At 37.8% G+C, this 19,966-nt stretch overlaps 1 protein-coding gene across 1 annotated transcript in view; it reads left to right on the forward strand.

The window, feature by feature from the left end:
* Window positions 1–19,966, forward strand: part of MTM1 (myotubularin 1) — a 119,831-nt gene that overhangs the window by 9,442 nt on the left and 90,423 nt on the right. The window contains exons 2-3 of the mRNA XM_017500908.2: window positions 14,607–14,679; window positions 18,495–18,567. Of these exons, the coding sequence (XP_017356397.1) occupies window positions 14,617–14,679; window positions 18,495–18,567 (136 nt within the window). The 5' untranslated portion in view covers window positions 14,607–14,616. The remainder of the gene's footprint in view (window positions 1–14,606; window positions 14,680–18,494; window positions 18,568–19,966) is intronic.

Genomic DNA, 19,966 nt, shown 5'->3' on the forward strand with positions numbered 1-19,966 from the left:
GTGTTGCATGTATCAGCAGTTCCTTCCTGACTTTCTGTTGCTGAGTAGTATTCCATAGTATGGTTATAATGTAATTTATTCATTCGGTAGTTGATCATCTGAGTTGATTCAGTTTTGGGCCATTTTGAAAAAAAGCTGCCATGGATATTCATATATGTCTTTGTGTGGACTCATGTTTTTATTTGCTTTGTGTAAATACTTAGGTGTGGCATTGCTGGACCATATATTTAGTATATGTTTAACTTTGCAAGGAACTGTCAAACTGTTTTCCAATGTGGCCATGACATTGTGCCACTTTGCATTCCTACTGGCTTTTATTGTCAGCCTTTAAAATGTTAGCCATTTGACTGGATGTATAATGGTGTCTCGTATTTTTAACTTACAGATTGGTAGTGACTAGTAATAGTGAGCATGTCTTTATGTGCTTATTGGCCATTAAGTTTATCTTCTTTGGTGAAGTATTTGCTGAAATCTTTTGCTCATTTCTTATTCAATTGGATTGCCTGTCTGAAGTTGTGAGGGTTCTTTATATATTCTGGATACAAGTACTGCATCAGATATGTGATTTGCAAGCATGTTCTCTCAAACTGTGCTTTGCCTTTCACTTTCTTAACTGTGCCTTTGCAAGAGCAAGGATTTTAAATTTTGATGAAGTCCTATTTATTTTTTCCCCTCCTATGGTTTGAATGTTTGTGTTTTAAGAAATCTTTACTTACCCTAAGTTCACAAAAATTTTCCCCTGTGTTCCTCCCAGAACTTTTTTAGTCCTGCCCTTATGTTTAGATCTGTTTTGGCAGACAGATCTTTCCAACTTCTGTTGTTAATACCTATGTGATCCCCTTCCCTTGAGTGTGAGCAGGACCTGTGACTTGCTTCTAGAATATAGAATAGAATATGGAAAACGTATAGGGATTCTAAAGATATAATTAAGGTCACAACCAGTTGATTTTGAGTTAATCAAAAGAGGGGTTATCCTGGGTAGGCCTGAATTAATCAGCAGAAAACCCTTAAAAGGAGATCTGGGTCTTCCCTGAGGTAAGATTCTCCTTGCTGACTTGTTGATGTGAGCAGCCATTTTGAGGAAGGGCACATAGAAAGGAACTGCAGGTGGTCTCTAAGAACTTAAACCTGCTTAGCAAAAAGCCAGGGCCCTCAACCATGCAGCCTCCAGGAAATGAGTTCTGCCAACACATTCAATGAACTTGGAAGCAGTTTTTCCCCAGTTGAGCCTCCAGATGAGAATGCAGCCTGGCCAACACCTTGATTGCAACTTTGTGAGACCCTGAGTAGAGGACCCAGCTGTGCCTGGACACCTGACCCACAGAAGCTGTGAGATAATAAATGTGTGCTGTTTATGGCTGCTAAGTTTGTTATTCAGCAATATAAAACTAGTATATCTGTGTTCCCTTTCAACTTAATTTTTTATATTTTGTGAAGTAAGGGTCAGGATTGATTTATTTTTCCATATGGACATCAAACTGTACCAGTTTCATTTGTGGGAAAAGGCCCATACGTTTTGGTAGTTTTGTTGAAAATCAATTGACCATTGCTAGGACCTCAAAAAGATGAGCCTAATTATAGTCTCTGTTCTATTCCATTGATCTGTATGTCTATCCTTATTACCAATACTGCAGTGTCTTGATTACTGAGGCATTGTACTAAGTCTGGGAATCATGTAGTGGAAGTACTGCAACTTTTCTTTTTTTTTTTTTTCAAGATTGTTTTGAGTATTCTTGGTCACTTGCCTTTCTATACAAATTTTAGAATCAGATTGTCAAAGCCTGTTGGGATTTTGATAGGGATTTCATTGACTTTATAGATCAATATTGCCATCATGACAATAATGAGTCTTTGATCCTTGAGCATGCGATATTTCTCCATGTATTGAGGTCTTCTTTATTTTCTCTCAGTGGTGTTTTGTAGTTTTCAGTGTATGATTCTGGTACATATTTTGTTCAGTGTTTCCCTAAATATTTCATTTTTTTGGTATTGGAAATGAAATTTTAAAAATTAAAAAAGAGTTTGTTCTGTCACCTAGGCTGGAGTGCTGTGGCATGATGATGGCTCACTGTAGCCTCAATCTCCTGGGTTAAAGTGATCCTCCTTCTTCATCGTCTTGAGTAGCTGAAGACTACAGGTGCATGCTACCATTCCTAGCTAATTTTTTTTTTTAATGTTTTATAGCGATAGGGTCTTGCTGTATTGCCCAGACTGGTCTCAAACTCCTGGGCTCAAGTGGTCCTCCTGCCTCAGCCTCCCAAAGTACTGAGATTACAGGTGGGTCAGTATTTTTATATTTCAGTGTTCATATGTTCGTTACTAACAATACAAATATAATTAATTTTTATTTTGGCTTTGTGTTTTGTGCAGCCTTACTAAATTTACTTATTCTAGTAGTTTTTTTTGTAGTATTCTTAGGATTATTTTGCATACATGATTATATTGTCTATAAATACAGTTTTACTTCTTCTTTCCAATATGTTATATGTTTTGAACTTGCTAGAAGCTCTAAAAGATGTTGAATACAACTGATGAGTGGCCTTCCTTGTGTTGTTCCCACTCTTACTGGGAAGTAAGAGTGAGAAATACCTTCTCACTAAGTGTGATGTCAGCTGAAGGTTTTTCATAGGTGCCCTTGACTATTCCTGATTTCCTAAGGGTTTGTTTGTTTTTTTTTTTAAATCATGGATAGATGTTGAATTATGTTAGTAGAAGCCGCATCTCAGATACAATCATCAGAAAGATAGCACATCTCATGAATAGTCTTACTGACTATACGTATCACCACATTTATACCCATTCTCAACCACTGCTACCCAGCTTCTTTTTCTCCTAGTATTGATAACATAATTTCCATCTGGAGCTTGGGAATTGTTTTTATTATTCTGTGGAGCAACATATACTGCTTCTTCAAAAGGCATGGAAATTCTCTGCGAGATTCACATGTATCATTGTTTTAGAACTGGAATTTCTTCATCCTCTCTTTCTTTGCCATTCTTTTAACACTGGTTCATCTCCTTGCCTTTTTTATTTCTGCCTTTTTTAAAGGTTATTTCTTCCCCATCTGTGGAACCTTCTCTGCCAATAGTGCCAAGTTCTAAAAATGTGTATGTTCAGTCCTTTCACCTTCTTCTGTTTCAAGGATAGGCGGATGTTTGTATTTGTGGCTGGAATACGAAGTAACTGCTCCAACTAGGAAGATAACTATTGTCCATACTCTCTAGGTTATGACAAGTCTTCTCCTTCTGATTCTCCCAGGATCCTAATTAAGCCATCTTTGGGGATTCCCTTTGCATACTCCTTCCCTACTATAGCAAACTGCCTGTTGGGCAAGCTACTACTCCTACTGGTGATCTCTGCTAACCTTCAAGGTCAACCAGCTCTTGCAAATTAGGACTAATTAAGATGTATCAAGCCCAACATTTTCAACAATCAAAAGACCCTAGGCAGTGTTCCAGAAACCCCATGAAGAGAAAGGTTAGGAACTTCCAAATCCAAATTATTCAGTGTGTTTTGGAACTCTTTTTTGGAATTGACTTCAGAGACTAGGGTACCTTTAAAAAAAAATCCTCAGTGGCTTTAGGCCAAAATCATTTTGTATCACTTCTATTAATAAACAGAATGGGCCACCGGTGCTGTGCAGAGCATTGGTTTTGGTTTAAAAATTGAGATATGGTAAAAGTTCATGAGATGGTACCTTATGTAGCTTTAAATTCCAAAGGCAGTTTCAAAAGAATAATTCAAAGAATATTTTGAACAGTGACCACATTGCTGGAATTTGCATACAGCGTCAAAAGGGACTACTTTGAAGAGTAACTCATTTTAGCTATATATGAACTGACAGGCCTTTTAACAAATGCCTCATTACATCATAGTTGCACCTCATGGGGTATTCCATTTTTGTGCACTAGTAATAAAACTTTCCCCTTTTAAAAGATAGTTTTAATAAAGACTAGGTGGATACAAAGAAATATTGCAGTGGACAAACAAGAAGGGTTGTACCGTTTCAGTGACTCACAGACATGGATTTCAGGGGAAGAGGTCTATTTGTTGACTCATGTTTAAAGTGAAGTCTAGGGTTCTTCTTTGTGATCATCTGATTTTATCACAAGGATGAAATTCTGGAAAGATTTTTATCTAACTATGCAAGCAGGAGGCATAATATCTTCATTTTAATATGATTATCTATTACAGAATGAGAATGACAGATATCTATCTGTTAGTGGCTAAGAGGGCTGGTCAGATAGCCTGGGTTTCAATTCCACCTTTGACAATTATTAGAAGACAAGTTCTTTAACCTTCCTGTTCCTTGTATTTGTCAGTTGTCATATGATGATATTAATACCTAGTTGCTTTTTAAGGTTGTTAGTGGGGATTAAATGACTTAATCTGTGGTTAGAACAATGTCTGACAGGTAGTAGATGATCAGTAAATGAAAGCAATGATCGTTAGCATAAGCAGATACTCTTTCGCTTTAATTGTATCACCTCTGTTATTGTCTTTATTACTATCTAACCATTTTTTTACCTATTCATATCTTTGTTGTTATCTAACATTTGTTCGTAATCTCTCCAACCCAGTTTTTAGCTCCTTGAAGACCTATCTTAATTTTTTTTGTTGGGGAAGGGAGAAATCTCCATTGTGGTCCAGAGTAGTTGCCCACTCCATAGTTACTGGTTGTAAACCCTTTGGAAACAGGATTAAATAATTATATATGTTGAGTAAGGGGTATCTCAGAATCATTGGCTTGTTGTCATTTCATTATTTCTTCTAAGAAACCATATTACTATTTTAGTAATGCTTAATAGGTGTTCACTGATTGACAAAATTGTTCTGAATGTAACCATATGTTGACATGACCGTTTTGTAGATTGTTAATTTCTGTAGCCAACCTCCTGCCTGTTATGGTTTGAATTGTGTCCCCTACAAAGATATGCTGAAGCCCTAGCCCCTGTTACCTCAGACTGTGGCCTTGTTTGGAAATGGTGTTATTGTGAATGTTGTTAGTTAAGATGAGGTCATGCAGTACTGGAGTAGGGTGGGCCCCTCATCCAACACAACTGGGGTCCTTATAAGACAGGAGAGCACCGTGTGAAAACAGACACACAGGGAGAAGGCCATGTGACAACAACAGGCAGAGATTGGAGTGGTGCAGCTGCGAGCCAAGGAACGCCAAGGATTGCAGCCACCACCAGAAGCTAGGGAGAGACAAGGGACAGATTCTCCCCTAGAGGCTCCAGATGGCAAATGGCCTGACACCTTGATTTTGGACGTTGAGCCTCCAGAACTGTGAGAGAATTTATTTCTGTTGTTTTAGGCCATCCAGTTTGGGACTTCTTTACAGCAGCCCCAGAACACCAATACACTGCCCATCTGCTTGAATTAGTGTTGACAAGCTTGGGATTTCATTTTATTTCAAATGGTGGATTTGCCTATGTTTTCATCCATTATCCATCTTCTCCACATACTTTGATGGGTGTAGTGGCTCATGCCTGTAATCCCAGCACTTTGAGAGCCTGAGGCAGATGGATCACAAGGTCAGGAGTTCAAGACCAGCCTGGCCAATATGGTGAAACCCATCTCTAAAAAAATAAAAAATAAAAATAAATAAATATATAAATATAATATTCATGTATTTCCCATACCTGACCTGGCAGCAAATATATATATGTATTTCATATATATATATATATATTTTATATATATTTCATATATATATATTTTTATATATATCATATATATTTTTATATATATATTTCATATATACATATGAAAATCTGGCACAAAAATACACTTCCTACATGCATGCTGGGAATGGGAGACATTTCCAAGGATGCTTATAACAGCAGTGTTTATAATAGTGAAACCTGGAAACAGGTCAAGTGATCACTGGGAGGAGAATGAAAAACCAAGTGCAAAGCAATGGACTACTTTGCAGCTGTGAAAATGAGTGGAACACTACTATGTACATCATCATTTATGGCTCTCTCAGTAACACTATGTGAGAAAAGCAAGTGGCAGAAGAATGTATAACGATTCCATTTACATAAAACTTTGGAAACATGGAAAATCAATATATTATTTAGGGATGTACACATATATGGAAAATTTTAAAGATATGCAAGGGAATTATAAACCTGAAAATCAGTCCTAGGGAGGTAGGTTGGAGGACCTTTAATGGCTGATGACTAACTTCTTCAAAGTCATGAAAGTTTATGAGGGTGATACTTATTTGTTTTTTCACTGAATACTGAGTACCCAAACTGTGCTTTGTGCTGGTGCCTGAGTGGAAAACATGGCCCTTGGCCTTAGGAAGTTCTAGAAATCTAAGAGATGACACAGAAAATGTCAAGGCATAAGTACAGGGTGAGAAATGAAATACAGTCATCCCTTGATATCTGCAGGAAACTGGTTCCAGGACCCCTGAGGATACCAAAATCCTTGGATGCCCAGGTCCCTGATATAAAATAGCATTGTATTTGCATATAACCTATGCATATCATCCTGTGTACTTTCAGTCCTCTATAGATTACTTATAATACCTAATACAGTGGAAATGCTCCATAAATACAAATAAAAATTTGTATTTGAATTGTTTTTCTGTTTATATTTTTTCTATTTGTAGTATTTTATTTGTATTATTTTTCGTTGTACTATTATTTTTGTGTTTTTTCCCAAATATTTTTGACCCACAGTTGGCTGAATCCCCAGGTGTGGAACTCCTGGATGTGGGGGGCTGACTGTATTAGAAATATGTATGATATACAGAGAAGTGAAGAGAGAGAAAGAAAGAGAGCATGTGTGTGTGTGTGTGTCTGTGTGTCTGTGTGATGTGTGTGGAGAAGTCAGGAAAAGCTTTCTGTGCCTTGAAGCAGGTAAATAAGGACACGATGCCAACAAAGCTCCTGTTTCTACCTTCAAGTGAGAGTACCTAGAGGAATTATTTCAAATGGCAGGTTATCTCCAGCCTTCTCTCTTTAGTTTTCTAGATACTGTGCACATCCGCTCTAGAGGTCCTTTTTTTCCCTCCTCCTCCACTACTAATTTTAGTTGAAAAAATCTTCATCAGTAATGCCCAATGCCTGGGCTTTTCTTTGGGGTCCTTTAGCCCAGACCTGAGAAGTTTCTTGGAAAGTAAGGAGATGTTTTGATCTGGCACCTTTGTTACTATCATAGTTATAACTATTTACAGGGCAGGCTCAGTGGCTCACCTCTGTAATCCCAGCACTTTGGGAGGCTGAGGTGGGTGGATCACTTGATGTCAGGAGTTCAAGACCAGCCTGACCTACATGGAGAAACCCTGTCTCTACTAAAAATACAAAATTAGCTGGGCGTGGTGGCGCATGTCTGTAATTCCAGCTACTCAGGAGGCTGAGGCAGGAGAATCGCTTGAACCCAGGAGGCAGAGGTTGCAATGAGCCGAGATCATGCCACTGTACTCCAGCCTGGTCAACAAGAGTGAAACTCCATCTCAAAAAAAAACAAAAAACAAAAAACAAACAAACAAAAAAAAACAGAAAAAACAATTTACATGTTTCTATTCTTCAACAATTACTGTTTTAACTTTTGCTAAAGAAGTTACTGTTTACTTATAAATTTAAAATATACTTTTTGTGAATAGTTCTCACAGGGGAAAATAGTTCAATAAAATACAGGTTTTTTTTCATTGAGCAGATCAGCTGGGTTCATGAGTTTTGGAATTGGCAGATGCACAGGAACTTGATCTTGTTCCTATTTTAAAACTTTGTTTACTGGCAGGTATTTGACTGTTAAAAAATCCATTGGTGAGTTTAATGATCTGTTTAAATGTGTGCAGCATTGCTAGGTAGACTTTGTACATTTAAAACAAATAACCTGATAGTAGTTGACTTTTCTAATAGTTTACTTACCATATCACTTTCAATTTGCAAAGAACTTCTAAAGTTACCCTGTTCCATGGCCACAGCTCATGCCACTAAAGCCAATCAGCTGTCTTGAAGATGTGCCATTTGTAGTGAGTGGACCAAGAAATAGAATGAAGAGATCAGCCCAAATCCATCACTAGCCACTGGAAAAAAATGATTCAAAATGCATTCTCCACTGGGTCGGAATTACATTATTTTTAGCCAAAGGTCTTTGCAACATTTAAAGAAATAGAAGTAGGTATATCATGATGTTTAAAGTGAATTGTAAATATCAAAATTATACAAAGAGTGAGATTTTAAATGAAATGCTATTTAGCATCTTATAATTTTCAAAGAGGAATCATCAAACCAAATACCATGTAGCCCTGAGACTTGAAGTGACCAAGACAAATCAGGAAGCTGTTATGTATCTGTTACATGTGTCTGTGTGGACAGTAAGCCACTTACTTGGGGGATCCTTTTTTGAAATAAATGTAGTTAGATTTCTAGCCTATTTTTAGATACCTGCACCTGAATAGAAGGTAAAGAGATAAAATCTGTATGTTAAGGATTCCATGGAAAGTTTCCCTGGGCTAGGAGTCCAGTGCTTTCTTTTTTTAATGGAAGTAGGCATATTTTAAGGTAAACTGCTGCAAGGCTGATTGGAGTCTTGAGGAGATTAGATTGATCACCTTAGAAAACCTGTGTGGAGAATGGTTAGGCAGTCAAGGATATGGTGTATTTCGTGGACAACCAGCCTAGCATATTAGCACCAGTTTGGGGAGTGACTTCAGAGTTCACTGGGCTGAGTGTGGTGGCTCACACCTATAATCCTAGCACTTTGGGAGGAAGCCGATGCGGGCAGATCACTTGAGGTCAGGAGTTCGAGACCAGCCTGGACAACGTAGTGAAATCCGGTCGCTACTAAAAATACAAAAATTAACCAGGCATGGTGGCACACACCTATAATCCCAGCTACTCAGGAGGCTGAGGCAGGAGAATCTCACTCAAACCCAGGAGGCAGAGTTTGCAGTGAACTGAGATGGTGCCACTGCACTCCATCCTTAGCGACAGAGTGAGACTGTGTCTCAAAAAAAGAAAAAGTCCATGGTAGAAGGAAGGGAACTGGTATTTGAGCATCTTTGTTGTGCCATCTGCTGTGCTATAATTTTACCTGTTCCTCATGACAGCACTGTGACGGCTGGTAGTATCAGTATCACACCCATTTTACAGACTGGGAACTGCAATAATTAAGTGACAGAACTGGGATCTGAAACACAGATTGGTCTGAACACAGAATCCCTTCCTTTTTCTCAACTGTTTTACACTGTTTTGTAGATGGGCACAGTGGCATTTTGACAGGCTCTGAATGATGGGGTTAATGGCTTTTTAGTTCAAGAGAATATGATTATTATGTACTTTGGCTGAAGACAGTTCACATGGGAATGATTGTAATAGTTTAATGCAGGGTGTGACAACCTGTTTTTATAAATAAAAATTTGTTGGAATATAGCCCATCATTTATTTTCATGTTGCTGCTTTAGTGATACAACACAGAACTGAGTAGTTGCAACAGAAATGTCTGGGTATCTGGCCCTTTACACGAAAAGTTTGCCAGTCCCTTGCAAAGGAAAATGTATAAAAGTGAACTAAACTTCTACTTTTGCAGATCATAGTTTATTTTCATGTGAGTTGAGCACCTCTCCCTTCAAGTAAGCAAATACATGTGTTAAATTGATGGTGTACATGGTCTCAAAATGGCTGGAATATAAGCATTTATTTTTGTCCAGAGTGATTTGGTTGAGGACATCTCAAGGTATGTTTCATTTTCTTGCCTCCTAGGTGGCCTATGATTCAAGCCACTTTAATGCAAAAAAATCAGAATAAGTTTAGTCTATAGTAAATCCTGCATTTACTGGCACTCCAGGTATAGAATTCTGTGAATGGTTCTCATTGGGGGTGACACTCCCCCTAGAGGCCAAATTGGAAATGGGGGAATGTTTTGGTTATGGTGTAACGTATTGAAAAATACATTATTTTATTATAAATCACTGTCCTTTTATTTCTCCTTTGTATTGGAGTTAGTTCAGTATATTGATTTTTTATCATGTTTAGGTTAGTGATATTCATGGTTTTCATTTCAGCCTAGCAAAGGGGACTTCACAGAAATTTGTTTTATAACCAAGGGAGTTTCAGGTCTGATAGTATTGAGCACCACTGCCAAAAAGATTTGACATCTTTTTCCGAAACAGATTTCTAAGTAAGGACAACTACCTTAGAAAGACCTGGATTTCTGAATGGAGAGGCTGCTTGTTCTCTGACAAACTTTAGAAGTCAAGTTTTAAGTCTTAGTATGTTTCCATGAGCAGTATCTTTCCAGAGAAAGAGCATGATTGAACTTAACATAAATGCTAATACAGAGTCATAAATCACATTAAGGCTCCTCAGAAGATAAAGGCTGCATATCTTTGTCACTATTTTGTTTGTATACAAAAAAGTTCAGAAAAACCACTCCATAAGGGCCATTGATCTCAAATCAGGTGACGTTGGAAATAGAGCTCCCCTTGGTGTTTATATTTTGCTTGCAAAGGCCCTATGAGGTGGAGGTCAAAGTTATTTTCTGGTTTTGCTGCTTTTAGATTTTTAACATAAGAGTTAAAATGGCATGCATTTTTTAATGTTGTTAGTTATGTGTGCTTCAGGTTTGTGTAATCTTGTTTTTCATATTCAACAGAAAAGGGAAAACAGTTCCTTAGTCTGGAAAAAAGGGCAGTGAAAGAGGTTTTGTAACCGCCTCCACCGATTCAACTCACCAATCCCACCCCCCATACTGGGACAAAATGTACCTTAACTTGAAACGTCTGCTTCATGGAAAAGCCTATAAGGGAAGATAGCATTGCTCAAATTCTTTTCAGTGCAAATCGTTTCAAAGGGGTACAAGTTAACACTGCAGTTCTGCTGCCTACTCCCTGCCTGGACCATCCTGATTAGCCAAGGCCTTGTACCATTTCAAACATAAGTTTGTGTGAACTTCTGGCTTAAGTGAAATATTACGCAAACAACAGTTAAGTTCCTTGGCCAATCCTTAATTGCCCAGTTCATTTGCTCATTTAACAAATACCTGTTACCTATCTTTTGGGTGCCAGGCACAGTTACAGGTGCTGTAAATAAATAAAACAGATAAAATTCTTGGGGCGTAGAAGCCCCAAAGGTTGGTTGGCTGGGTGATTTGAGTTCTCTTAACTATGTTTCATAGTCTAAAGCTCTTCTACTGAGATTGAGACCTGTCACGTGCAAGCTAGTTTCTTTCCAGAGACCGCTTATAAGCAGTTTTTTGTAGGTAGAGGGGACTCTGCAGTGCTAGGAGACCTAGGCTAGAGTTGGCCCTGCCAATAAGTCACTCCAGGACCTTGTCACACACCCTCTAGGCCCACCTCATCTCCTTTGTAGCAGGAGAGGGTTGGGTTTAAATCATCTCAAAGGTTATTCTGGGGGATCAAAAATGATAGACGTCTGCCTCTGGTTAGAGTTCCATAGTTAGCATATATATAGGGAATCAAGTTTCAATTTTTGCTTTAAAGCCAAGGTAGCCAAAAATCAACATTTTTGTTGTCGTCGTCGTTGTTTTTAAATAAAAAGGGTAAAAACTTGATTGTTAGAGCTTTGGGATGAAATACTCTGTAACCAAAAGGGTAGCTGATTTTTGTAGACTTCACTATAGCTTCTGATTATCATCAAACTGCCTTTATGCTAACATAGTCATTTTGTAGATGAAGATATGGATGAACTTCCTTTGGTAAGTTAGAGACAGCCCAGGGCTTGTGCACACCTGTCTTGTACATTTTCCAAAATGCTACACTGCTTCCCATATTCCTAATAGAGCCACTACTGTCATTTACTTATTTTTTTTTTAAAGCAAAAAGCACTTTATAGCCAAGTTGCTACTAGCTATGCACTATCCCTGTAGGAGTAAACTTTTCTCCCTATTATTTCTAAGATCAGGACTAATTTGTAGAAAAATCGGCTAAGACATTGGCATTCAATAGTTTTCCTTTTGTGCTCATAAAAATTAAAAATTAAAATGCTAGTAATTTGTTAACAGATATACTGTGTGGTTCCAAGTACTTCATGAATGTATTGATTCATTTTTTTCACCCAATAATGTTGATGTAAAATGGCGGTAATGGCAACCAAAGCCGAGAAGTTAAATAACCTACTCAAGGTCAAATGGTGAGTTGCAGAGTTGGAATTTGAATGTAGTCAGCTACAACATTTGTGCACCCCAGCATGATGCTGTTCCAGCTTCTGTAAACTTCAGGGATCAATCAAAACCGTTCAACAAAGAGAGGCTCACTGATGAGATTTTAAAGTCAGCCTCATTGTGGAACTGGCACATGTTCTCTGGACCCTTGGGTTTCTCAGATGTGTACTTGATCCAGCTATTAATAGTAGTAGTAGTGTCTGGTGTAACTAAAAACTAGAGCTTTCTACATAAAGGCTGCATATTGTTTGGTTTCATTTATATGAAATGCCCAAAGTGGGCCAGTCTACAGAGATAGCAAATTCGTGGTTGCTGGAGGATTAGGAGTGGTGGGTGAGTACTAATGAGTAGGGGGTTTCTCTTTAGGATGATAAAAATGTTCTAAAATTGATTGTGATGATAGTGGCACAACTTTGGATATACTACAAACCTATAAATTGTACACTTGAAAAGGGTGAACTGTATGGTATGTGAGTTGTAGTAAAACAGGTAAATGAGGGAAAAATGAGGGCTTTCTTCCTTTATTTTAAATTGAAAATTTTCATGAAAATCAGAAACAACAGGAAGACTCACTGTTCTTTTATGGCCCATAAATGAACAGGGTGGTCATGTTGACTGAGTTGACTGTATAACCAGGAGTTTAGATTTTTTGCAGTGACTTGATAGTAAGAATTTAACTTTAAAAAAAAAAAGTTGACATATTAGTGAAGCATTTTAAATATTAAAGTATCTATACTAAAAAGTAATTTTATATCTGTTACTGAAGAAAATCTGCCCCTGATATATAGTCTTGTTTAGTCAATAGAAAAATTTCAGAGCAAATACATCTGACTTGCTCCATAGTTCATCTCATCCATTCTGCTATCTCCAGGAATAACGGGTTATTTTGCTTGGACATCAACTTAAGGTTAGAAGGGTTTTTCAAAGCATATTGTACTATTTTGTCTGAATTTAATTCATTTTAGTGTTATTCATTAATCTTTTTTAAAAGTTACTTTTAATTTTGCATTGTGCTGCCTGTAGGTCGTTTCAGGTCTTTTAAGTTAAGTCTCTCTTTCTATAAAGAAGTATTTTGCTCTAATTGTTCATTTTTAAGCCTCAGTGGTAGTTGCCTAGTTCCAGTGTTCTGGGATTTGGTGAACTAGTATACATGTTCACCCCATCATGACATGTCACAGTATTGTATATTTGCCACGTAATCATTGATTTCCGTGGCATGTGCCAGGATATATCCACGAACCAAACAGACACAAACTTTGGCCTTGTAGTGTTGAACTCTCATGGGGGAATCCTAACAGTCCTAACCTTGTAAGATGGCCCCTATCCAGCCATCTCTCCACCTCTTCATCCTGGTGGTTGTCTTCATCTGTGACTTAGTCACCTCTCTCAACTAAGGACAGTGGCCAGTACTGTGAAGATATTAAATCTCACTAGGTTTTGTGCCAAGGTGTGTTAACTCATTTATGCCTAGTGTTCCACTATTGGAACTCTAAGCTTGTGGGAGTTACTTACATCCTACGGCTCAAGGTCATCACCAAGTTCTGATTTTTCACAAAAATAATTTGCAGCCTCCAGCATAAATGGGTTAATGTTCCCCATTGCTGGATTTTGTTAGTATGTCTGGTTGCTCTTTTAATGCCGCCTGGTGAAAAGATCTCTATAAATATCCACGGTCACCTTGTTGAATTGGATGTGGTTTACCTCCCACTGACTTCATGTGTATCTATCTGTGTTCTAAACGTTGATAAAATAACCGAAGCATTACTTAGTTTTCTGTTGTTGCTGTAAATCTTCATATGTCTAAATAAATCCTTGCATTAAAATGGTATTTGTGTATGTTCTGAATATAATGCTTTCATTTATGCCTGAACTGTGATGAATATGCATTATTTAAATGAAGTATATACTTTCCCTAGAAAATACTGATTAAATCAAATCTTGCTAATTTGATTTCAATCAAATCCATGCCACTCTAAACTGCCATCATTTGGAGAAAACAAAATTCTTAAAAGAGAAAATAGTGAGAGCTAAATTGTCCATTCTTTTTTCGTTCTGCTTGGATGCCTCTAAATTATCTTTAAAAATTAAGGAGTGTGGAAATTTGAGTCCTGTTGCACAATTAGTAAACATTAAGTTTTTTTAGATGGCAATTTGAGCACTAGGAATAAAAATTCCTGGAATGTGTGTGGTGTCTTCTGCTGAGGCCCCCTTGTGCCTTTACCTCCCCTTGTCTGTTCTCCCCTAGTCCCCTGCACCTTGATTGGCGCTCTCACATATGGCCTGTGCTCTGGTTTGTCTGGTTTGTCGTTTGTATGTCTCATTACCACTAGGGCCTAGTATGGAAATAGAACCTGTAAAGTAGTACCATTTGCTCTCAGTTGCCATATTTAAATCTCAGATATCACATATGTGTGAAATTGCATACAAATTCAGCTGATATTGAATGTTGTCTTTCTTGGTAGAGTTTCCAGTATGGCTTCTGCATCAACTTCTAAATATAATTCACACTCCCTGGAGAATGAGTCTATTAAGAGGGTAAGTTGAATTTTCAGATTTATCTATCTCTTTCCCTGTATTTCTTTATTTTCATATTTGAATATTAGGTAATTTTTGGCTAGCCTGTTATGAACTGTATTATTCATTCACATAGTATAAATACATTTTATACATGTGGTTTCTTTATTGTCCTACCTTGTTCCAGAAAAGCTTTTTTTTTTTTTTTTTTAGACAAAGTCTTACTCTGTCGCCCAGGCTGGAGTGCAGTGGCACCATCTCTGCTCACTGCAACCTCCGCCTCCCAGATTCAAGTAATTCTTCTGCCTCAGCCTCCTGCATAGCTGGGATTACAGGTGCATGCTACCATGCCCAGCTAATTTTTGTATTTTTATAGAGACTGGGTTTCACCATGTTGGCCAGGCTGGTCGAACTCCTGACCTCAGGTGATCCACCTGCCTCAGCCTCCCAAAGTGCTGGGATTACAGGCATGAGCCACCGTGCCCAGCCTAGCAAAGCTTTTAGATAGAATACCTTATATGTGTTAAGTGAGTTTTATGTTTGTAAATCCTTTCACGTAACTTCATTTTTGAGAACCTCTGTCTTGTGAAATGACTGCTAGACCTTATGTTTAGGGTACTAGGCAATTCTCCACCCAAAAAGGTTGCTGAAGGACACACTGGAAGGCTAAGGCCTGCTGAGCAGGCTGCTACACCTTCCTAAATATTGGCATTATTTTCTAATTATGATGATAAAATCGTTGCATAACCAAAACAAATGGTTCAAGGTATCCAGGGGAAGATTGTGTAATTAAAGGGAGATTTTGGAAGGTGCATTGAAAGGAAGGGATTAATTTAAAATAAGCTTTCTTCATGGCCCTTTAAGACCCTAAAATTATCTACCACGAAGTTTAATTTATACTCCCACCAGGTGGAGAGGGATGCCCAAGCAATCAGAAGGGAGCAAAAAGTGGTCTTTTCATTTGTATTTCTTGATTACTAATGAGTTATTGAACACACCTTTTTTTAAAAAAAAAAAAAAAAGTGTGTTTATGGTCTGGTGAGGTGGCTCACGCTTGTAATCCCAGAATTTTAGGAGGCTGAGGTAGGTGGATCACTTAAACTCAGGAATTCGAGGCTGGCCTGGGCAACATGGTGAAACCCTATCTCTACCAAAACTACAAAAAATTAGCCTGGGTGTGGTGACATGTACCTGTAGTTCTAGCTACTCAAGAGGCTGAGGTGGGAGATTGTTTGAGCCCAAGAGGCAGAGGTTGCGGTGAGCTGAGATCTCACCACTGCACTTCAGCTAGGGCGACAGAGTGATCTTGTCTCTAAATAAATAAATAAATAAAAAGTGTGTTTGTTTGTTATTAGTTTGTACTTCTTTTGTGAAGTGATTGTTCATGTCCTCTATTTGGCTTTTGGGGGTTTTGAGGGGAATTCTTATTGATTATGTGTTCTGTGTGTGTGTGTGTGTGTGTGTGTAATTTTTTTTTTTTTTGAGACAGTCTCACTCTATTGGAGTGCAGTGATGCAGTCTGGCTCACTGCAACCTCTGCCTCCTTGGTTCAAGTGATTCTCATGCCTCAGCCTCCCGAGTAGCTGGGATTACAGGTGTGCACCACCACACCTGGCTAATTTTTGTATCTTTAGTAGAGTTGGGGTTTCACCATGTTGGCCAGGCTGGTTTCAAACTCCTGGCTTCAAGCTATCTACCCACCTCAGCATCCCAAAATGCTGGGATTACAGGCATGGACCACCATGCCTAGCTTGTTTCTTATATTTTGATAATCAGCTCTATAATATATGTTACAAGTCTTCTTCCTGGTTTATTGTTGGCCTTTTAATTGTATTTATGGTATTTTGTTTTGATTTTGAAATACAGAAACTTAAAGTTTTTATGTAATCACATCTATCTTTTCCTTTAAAATTTTCTGTTTTGGGTGCCTACAAGACCATCCTCATCTCCAAGATTATATGTTTTTATTGTATTTTTAAGTATTTTTATGGTACAAGAATCAGTTCTAAACACAGGAGTAATTTCAAGAATGTAACTAGAAATCCTTGTGTAATGCTACTCTGATATAATGTATATCTATATTAATCCCATGATATCCTTTTTTAAACATTCACTCCCCTTATTTTGTGGTTGGATTGTTTTCTTCTCCTGACCCAGAACTGTGGTATTTAAAAGATGTACTGAGTATTGTATTTGCTCGTTATACCTGTTTTTAGTTAGTGAGAGGTAGTGTTAAAGGATAATAATTGCTTTCCTATCTTACAATTTATATGAGGTGTCTGGTTTTGCTTCTCATCAAGGAAGGCATTCTTGACTAAGAACAGTTTGTCTTGCCTAGCTAGTAAAATTGCTTAGCTTGCAGGTACTAGAAAATTTTTTAAATTGGGTAGGAATTTTCATTCTGCCTCTGAATGGGGAAAAAAAAAAACATTGAAAATTCAGCACAGCACCCCTCTTTGACAACTTATATTTCACCTAAATAGACAATTCATATTTCTCTTGTTTCATAATAATTCTATTTGCATAGCCTTTGGTAATTCACAAAAGTGTGCATGGTGGCTCACACCTGTAATCTCAGCACTTTGGGAGGTCAAGGCAGGCAGATCACTTGAGACCAGGAGTTCAAGACCACCCTAGCCAACATGATGAAACCCTGTCTCTACTAAAATGCAGAAATTAGCTGGGCATGGTGGCTCACACCTATAGTCCTAGCTACTCGGGAGACTCAGGCATGAGAATCACTTGAACCTGGGAGCTGGGAGGCAGACGTTGCAGGAAGCTGAGATCACACCACTGTTGCCTGGCGACAGAGCAAGTCTGTCTCAAAAAATAAAAGTGTGCTTGTGTATTTTTTTTTTCACTTAATGCTCACAAAACTGCTCTGACGGAAGCATGAGTAATTTCACTCATGAAATGATTGCAGTGTGATTTTGGACAACAACTAGAAAAAAAAAACCTTTTACCCAAACAGATGTTAGTGATGTGCCTCAAATGTTATCAGACTAGCACCTGCAACACATCATTGTATTAATCCACTAGGGTGGCTGAATAACCTGAAAGACAGTGGGTATCGGTGGCAAATTAGACTTTGAGAACTCGAAGTCACCTGCGGGTTGTAGTGACTAATAACACTGAGCCTGCCCAGCAGAGCTGTAGAAGTGATTGAATGACGCACATGCCTGAGAATACCTCTAAAGCTAGGAAGCCTAGAGAAATAGTAAAGTGACGTGAAGAATTTGCACACACGGCTCCTAAGGCTTTTTGCCAGCTCAAAAGTTCTCTGACAGACCACTCTTTCCTCTTGTCTAGGATAAGGATCTTAGTCAATGTGAGAAAGTAAAAAGTGAGGAAGGATCTTAGTGAAGTAAGAAACGCAATAGGTACTCACAATGATTTTCGGGCATTGTAATAGGATTCTGGCTAATAGTTGTACTGTTAGTTAAGCCTCTATGGAATTGAAGTTTTCCTTCCTACTCTTCCCAAAAGATGGCTGAATATGAAAAAAAAAAAAAGCTGCTACAGTGTATGTGTATCTATAGAATACTCTTAATATTTACTTTTTATCACTTTCCTGAAAGCTGTTAACTTTAAAGTGCTTGGAAATGTAGTTTAAAAATTAATATCATTGAAAAGCATGCTAACATTATTTAATATCAGAAGTTGACACGTGTAATTAATGGTGTTAGATTGTATTTTTTTTAGTTTGAATTTTTGTGCCAGTTTTCCCAAATGCTAAATCTTTTTTTCTTTAAAAAGCCTATCTCTAGTGGCTTTTATTCCTACTTAAAAACAGTGTATAAATGTCATTACTTCTGATGCATCTGTTTTGTTTCTAGACATCTCGAGATGGAGTCAATCGGGATCTCACTGAGGCTGTTCCACGACTTCCAGGGGAAACACTAATCACTGGTAAGGACCTGCTGACATTAAGATTTGCATAACTTGAGGAGAAGTCTGACAGGATCAGGTGGCTTCAATCCCTCTTACTCTTTAGAAGTCAGACTTAGACAAATAGGCTAGCTTTGTTTAGAAGTGTTAACACAGAACTCTCTGCATCCGTTTCTTGATTAAAGAGTTCTTTCAAGAGCTTCATGCTCATAAGGGTAGTGATATTCTTGTGTCTGTACCAAAGACTGAGAATGATTTAGGAAAAAAAAAAAATGTGGATTATCTCTTGAACGTCTCTCATTGGAGCCATAAGCTCTCATGGTTTAAGGTTTTAAGAGCAAAATGATATTAAGGTTTTCAGTCTGTGATGCATGCTTTAAAATGATAAACTTAAAGGCTTGAAGGCTTAAGCATTTTCCTCTTTGAAATATAGGAGACCATATTGCTTTAAAATACCTTTCATTTGTCAGAAAATGGAAGTTAGTAGAATTTAGGTAATATTTTGATGTTATTTTTCATGATAAACATATACTTAAAGGAAGGGATCGACTTTGGAAGGGCTAGATCACTCCGGCTTAAGAATATAGAAGTGTCTGACAGCTCCTAAACCAACTGCTAATGTTGTGGGCAAATTTTATATTCATATCAACACCCTATTCTCAGACTTCAATGTGTTTGAAGCGAATGTGGTTACCATTGTTCCAGGGAATCTTTTGATTAATTAAGATCTGGGTTGTTTAGCTTAAATGGCTAAAACCTGGTGCTAATTAGATGACTAGCCTAAGCAAAGTACCTTTGGGAATTAGCCATACACAATGAGAAATTCTCTTCTGAGTTCCACAAACTTGCACACATTCTAGTCTTGAAATGGAGACTAGTGGGATGTGTTCATCCCAATTTCTGGATAAGAGCAAAGAAGATATTTTACTTTTGATGGTCTTCATATATGAAGTTTTGGTGGTAGGTATCAGTGCCTGAACCTTAACCCAGGTAGTAACTAATAGAACTAGCAGGAAGTAGCCTTACTATTTTTTATTTAGTACTTTAGCAGAATTTCAAAATCATTATGAGTCATTAACACATTCAAGGACATTCTTGAAGGATAAGAGAGACATATTTCTATTATAATTAATTCTTCTGATTTAACTTCTCCTTATGTTTATTCTTCCAAAGATGTGCTATTCTTTTAGCCACCTGTTTTATATAACTTCAGTATTTGAAGTGAACCTAGCCAAACTCTATTCTAGACTATTAAAAAAAGAAAGAGGCTTGGTGCGGTGGCTTACATCTGTAATCTCAGCACTTTGAGAGGCTGAAGTAGGAGGATCACTTGAGGCCAGGAGTTGGTGACCAGCCTGGGCAACATAGCAAAACCTCATCTTTACTAAAAATTAAGATATGAGCTAGGTGCTATGGCACG

Source organism: Cebus imitator, unplaced genomic scaffold (assembly GCF_001604975.1).
Source record: "Cebus imitator isolate Cc_AM_T3 unplaced genomic scaffold, Cebus_imitator-1.0 Scaffold273, whole genome shotgun sequence".
Taxonomy (NCBI): Eukaryota; Metazoa; Chordata; class Mammalia; order Primates; family Cebidae; genus Cebus; species Cebus imitator.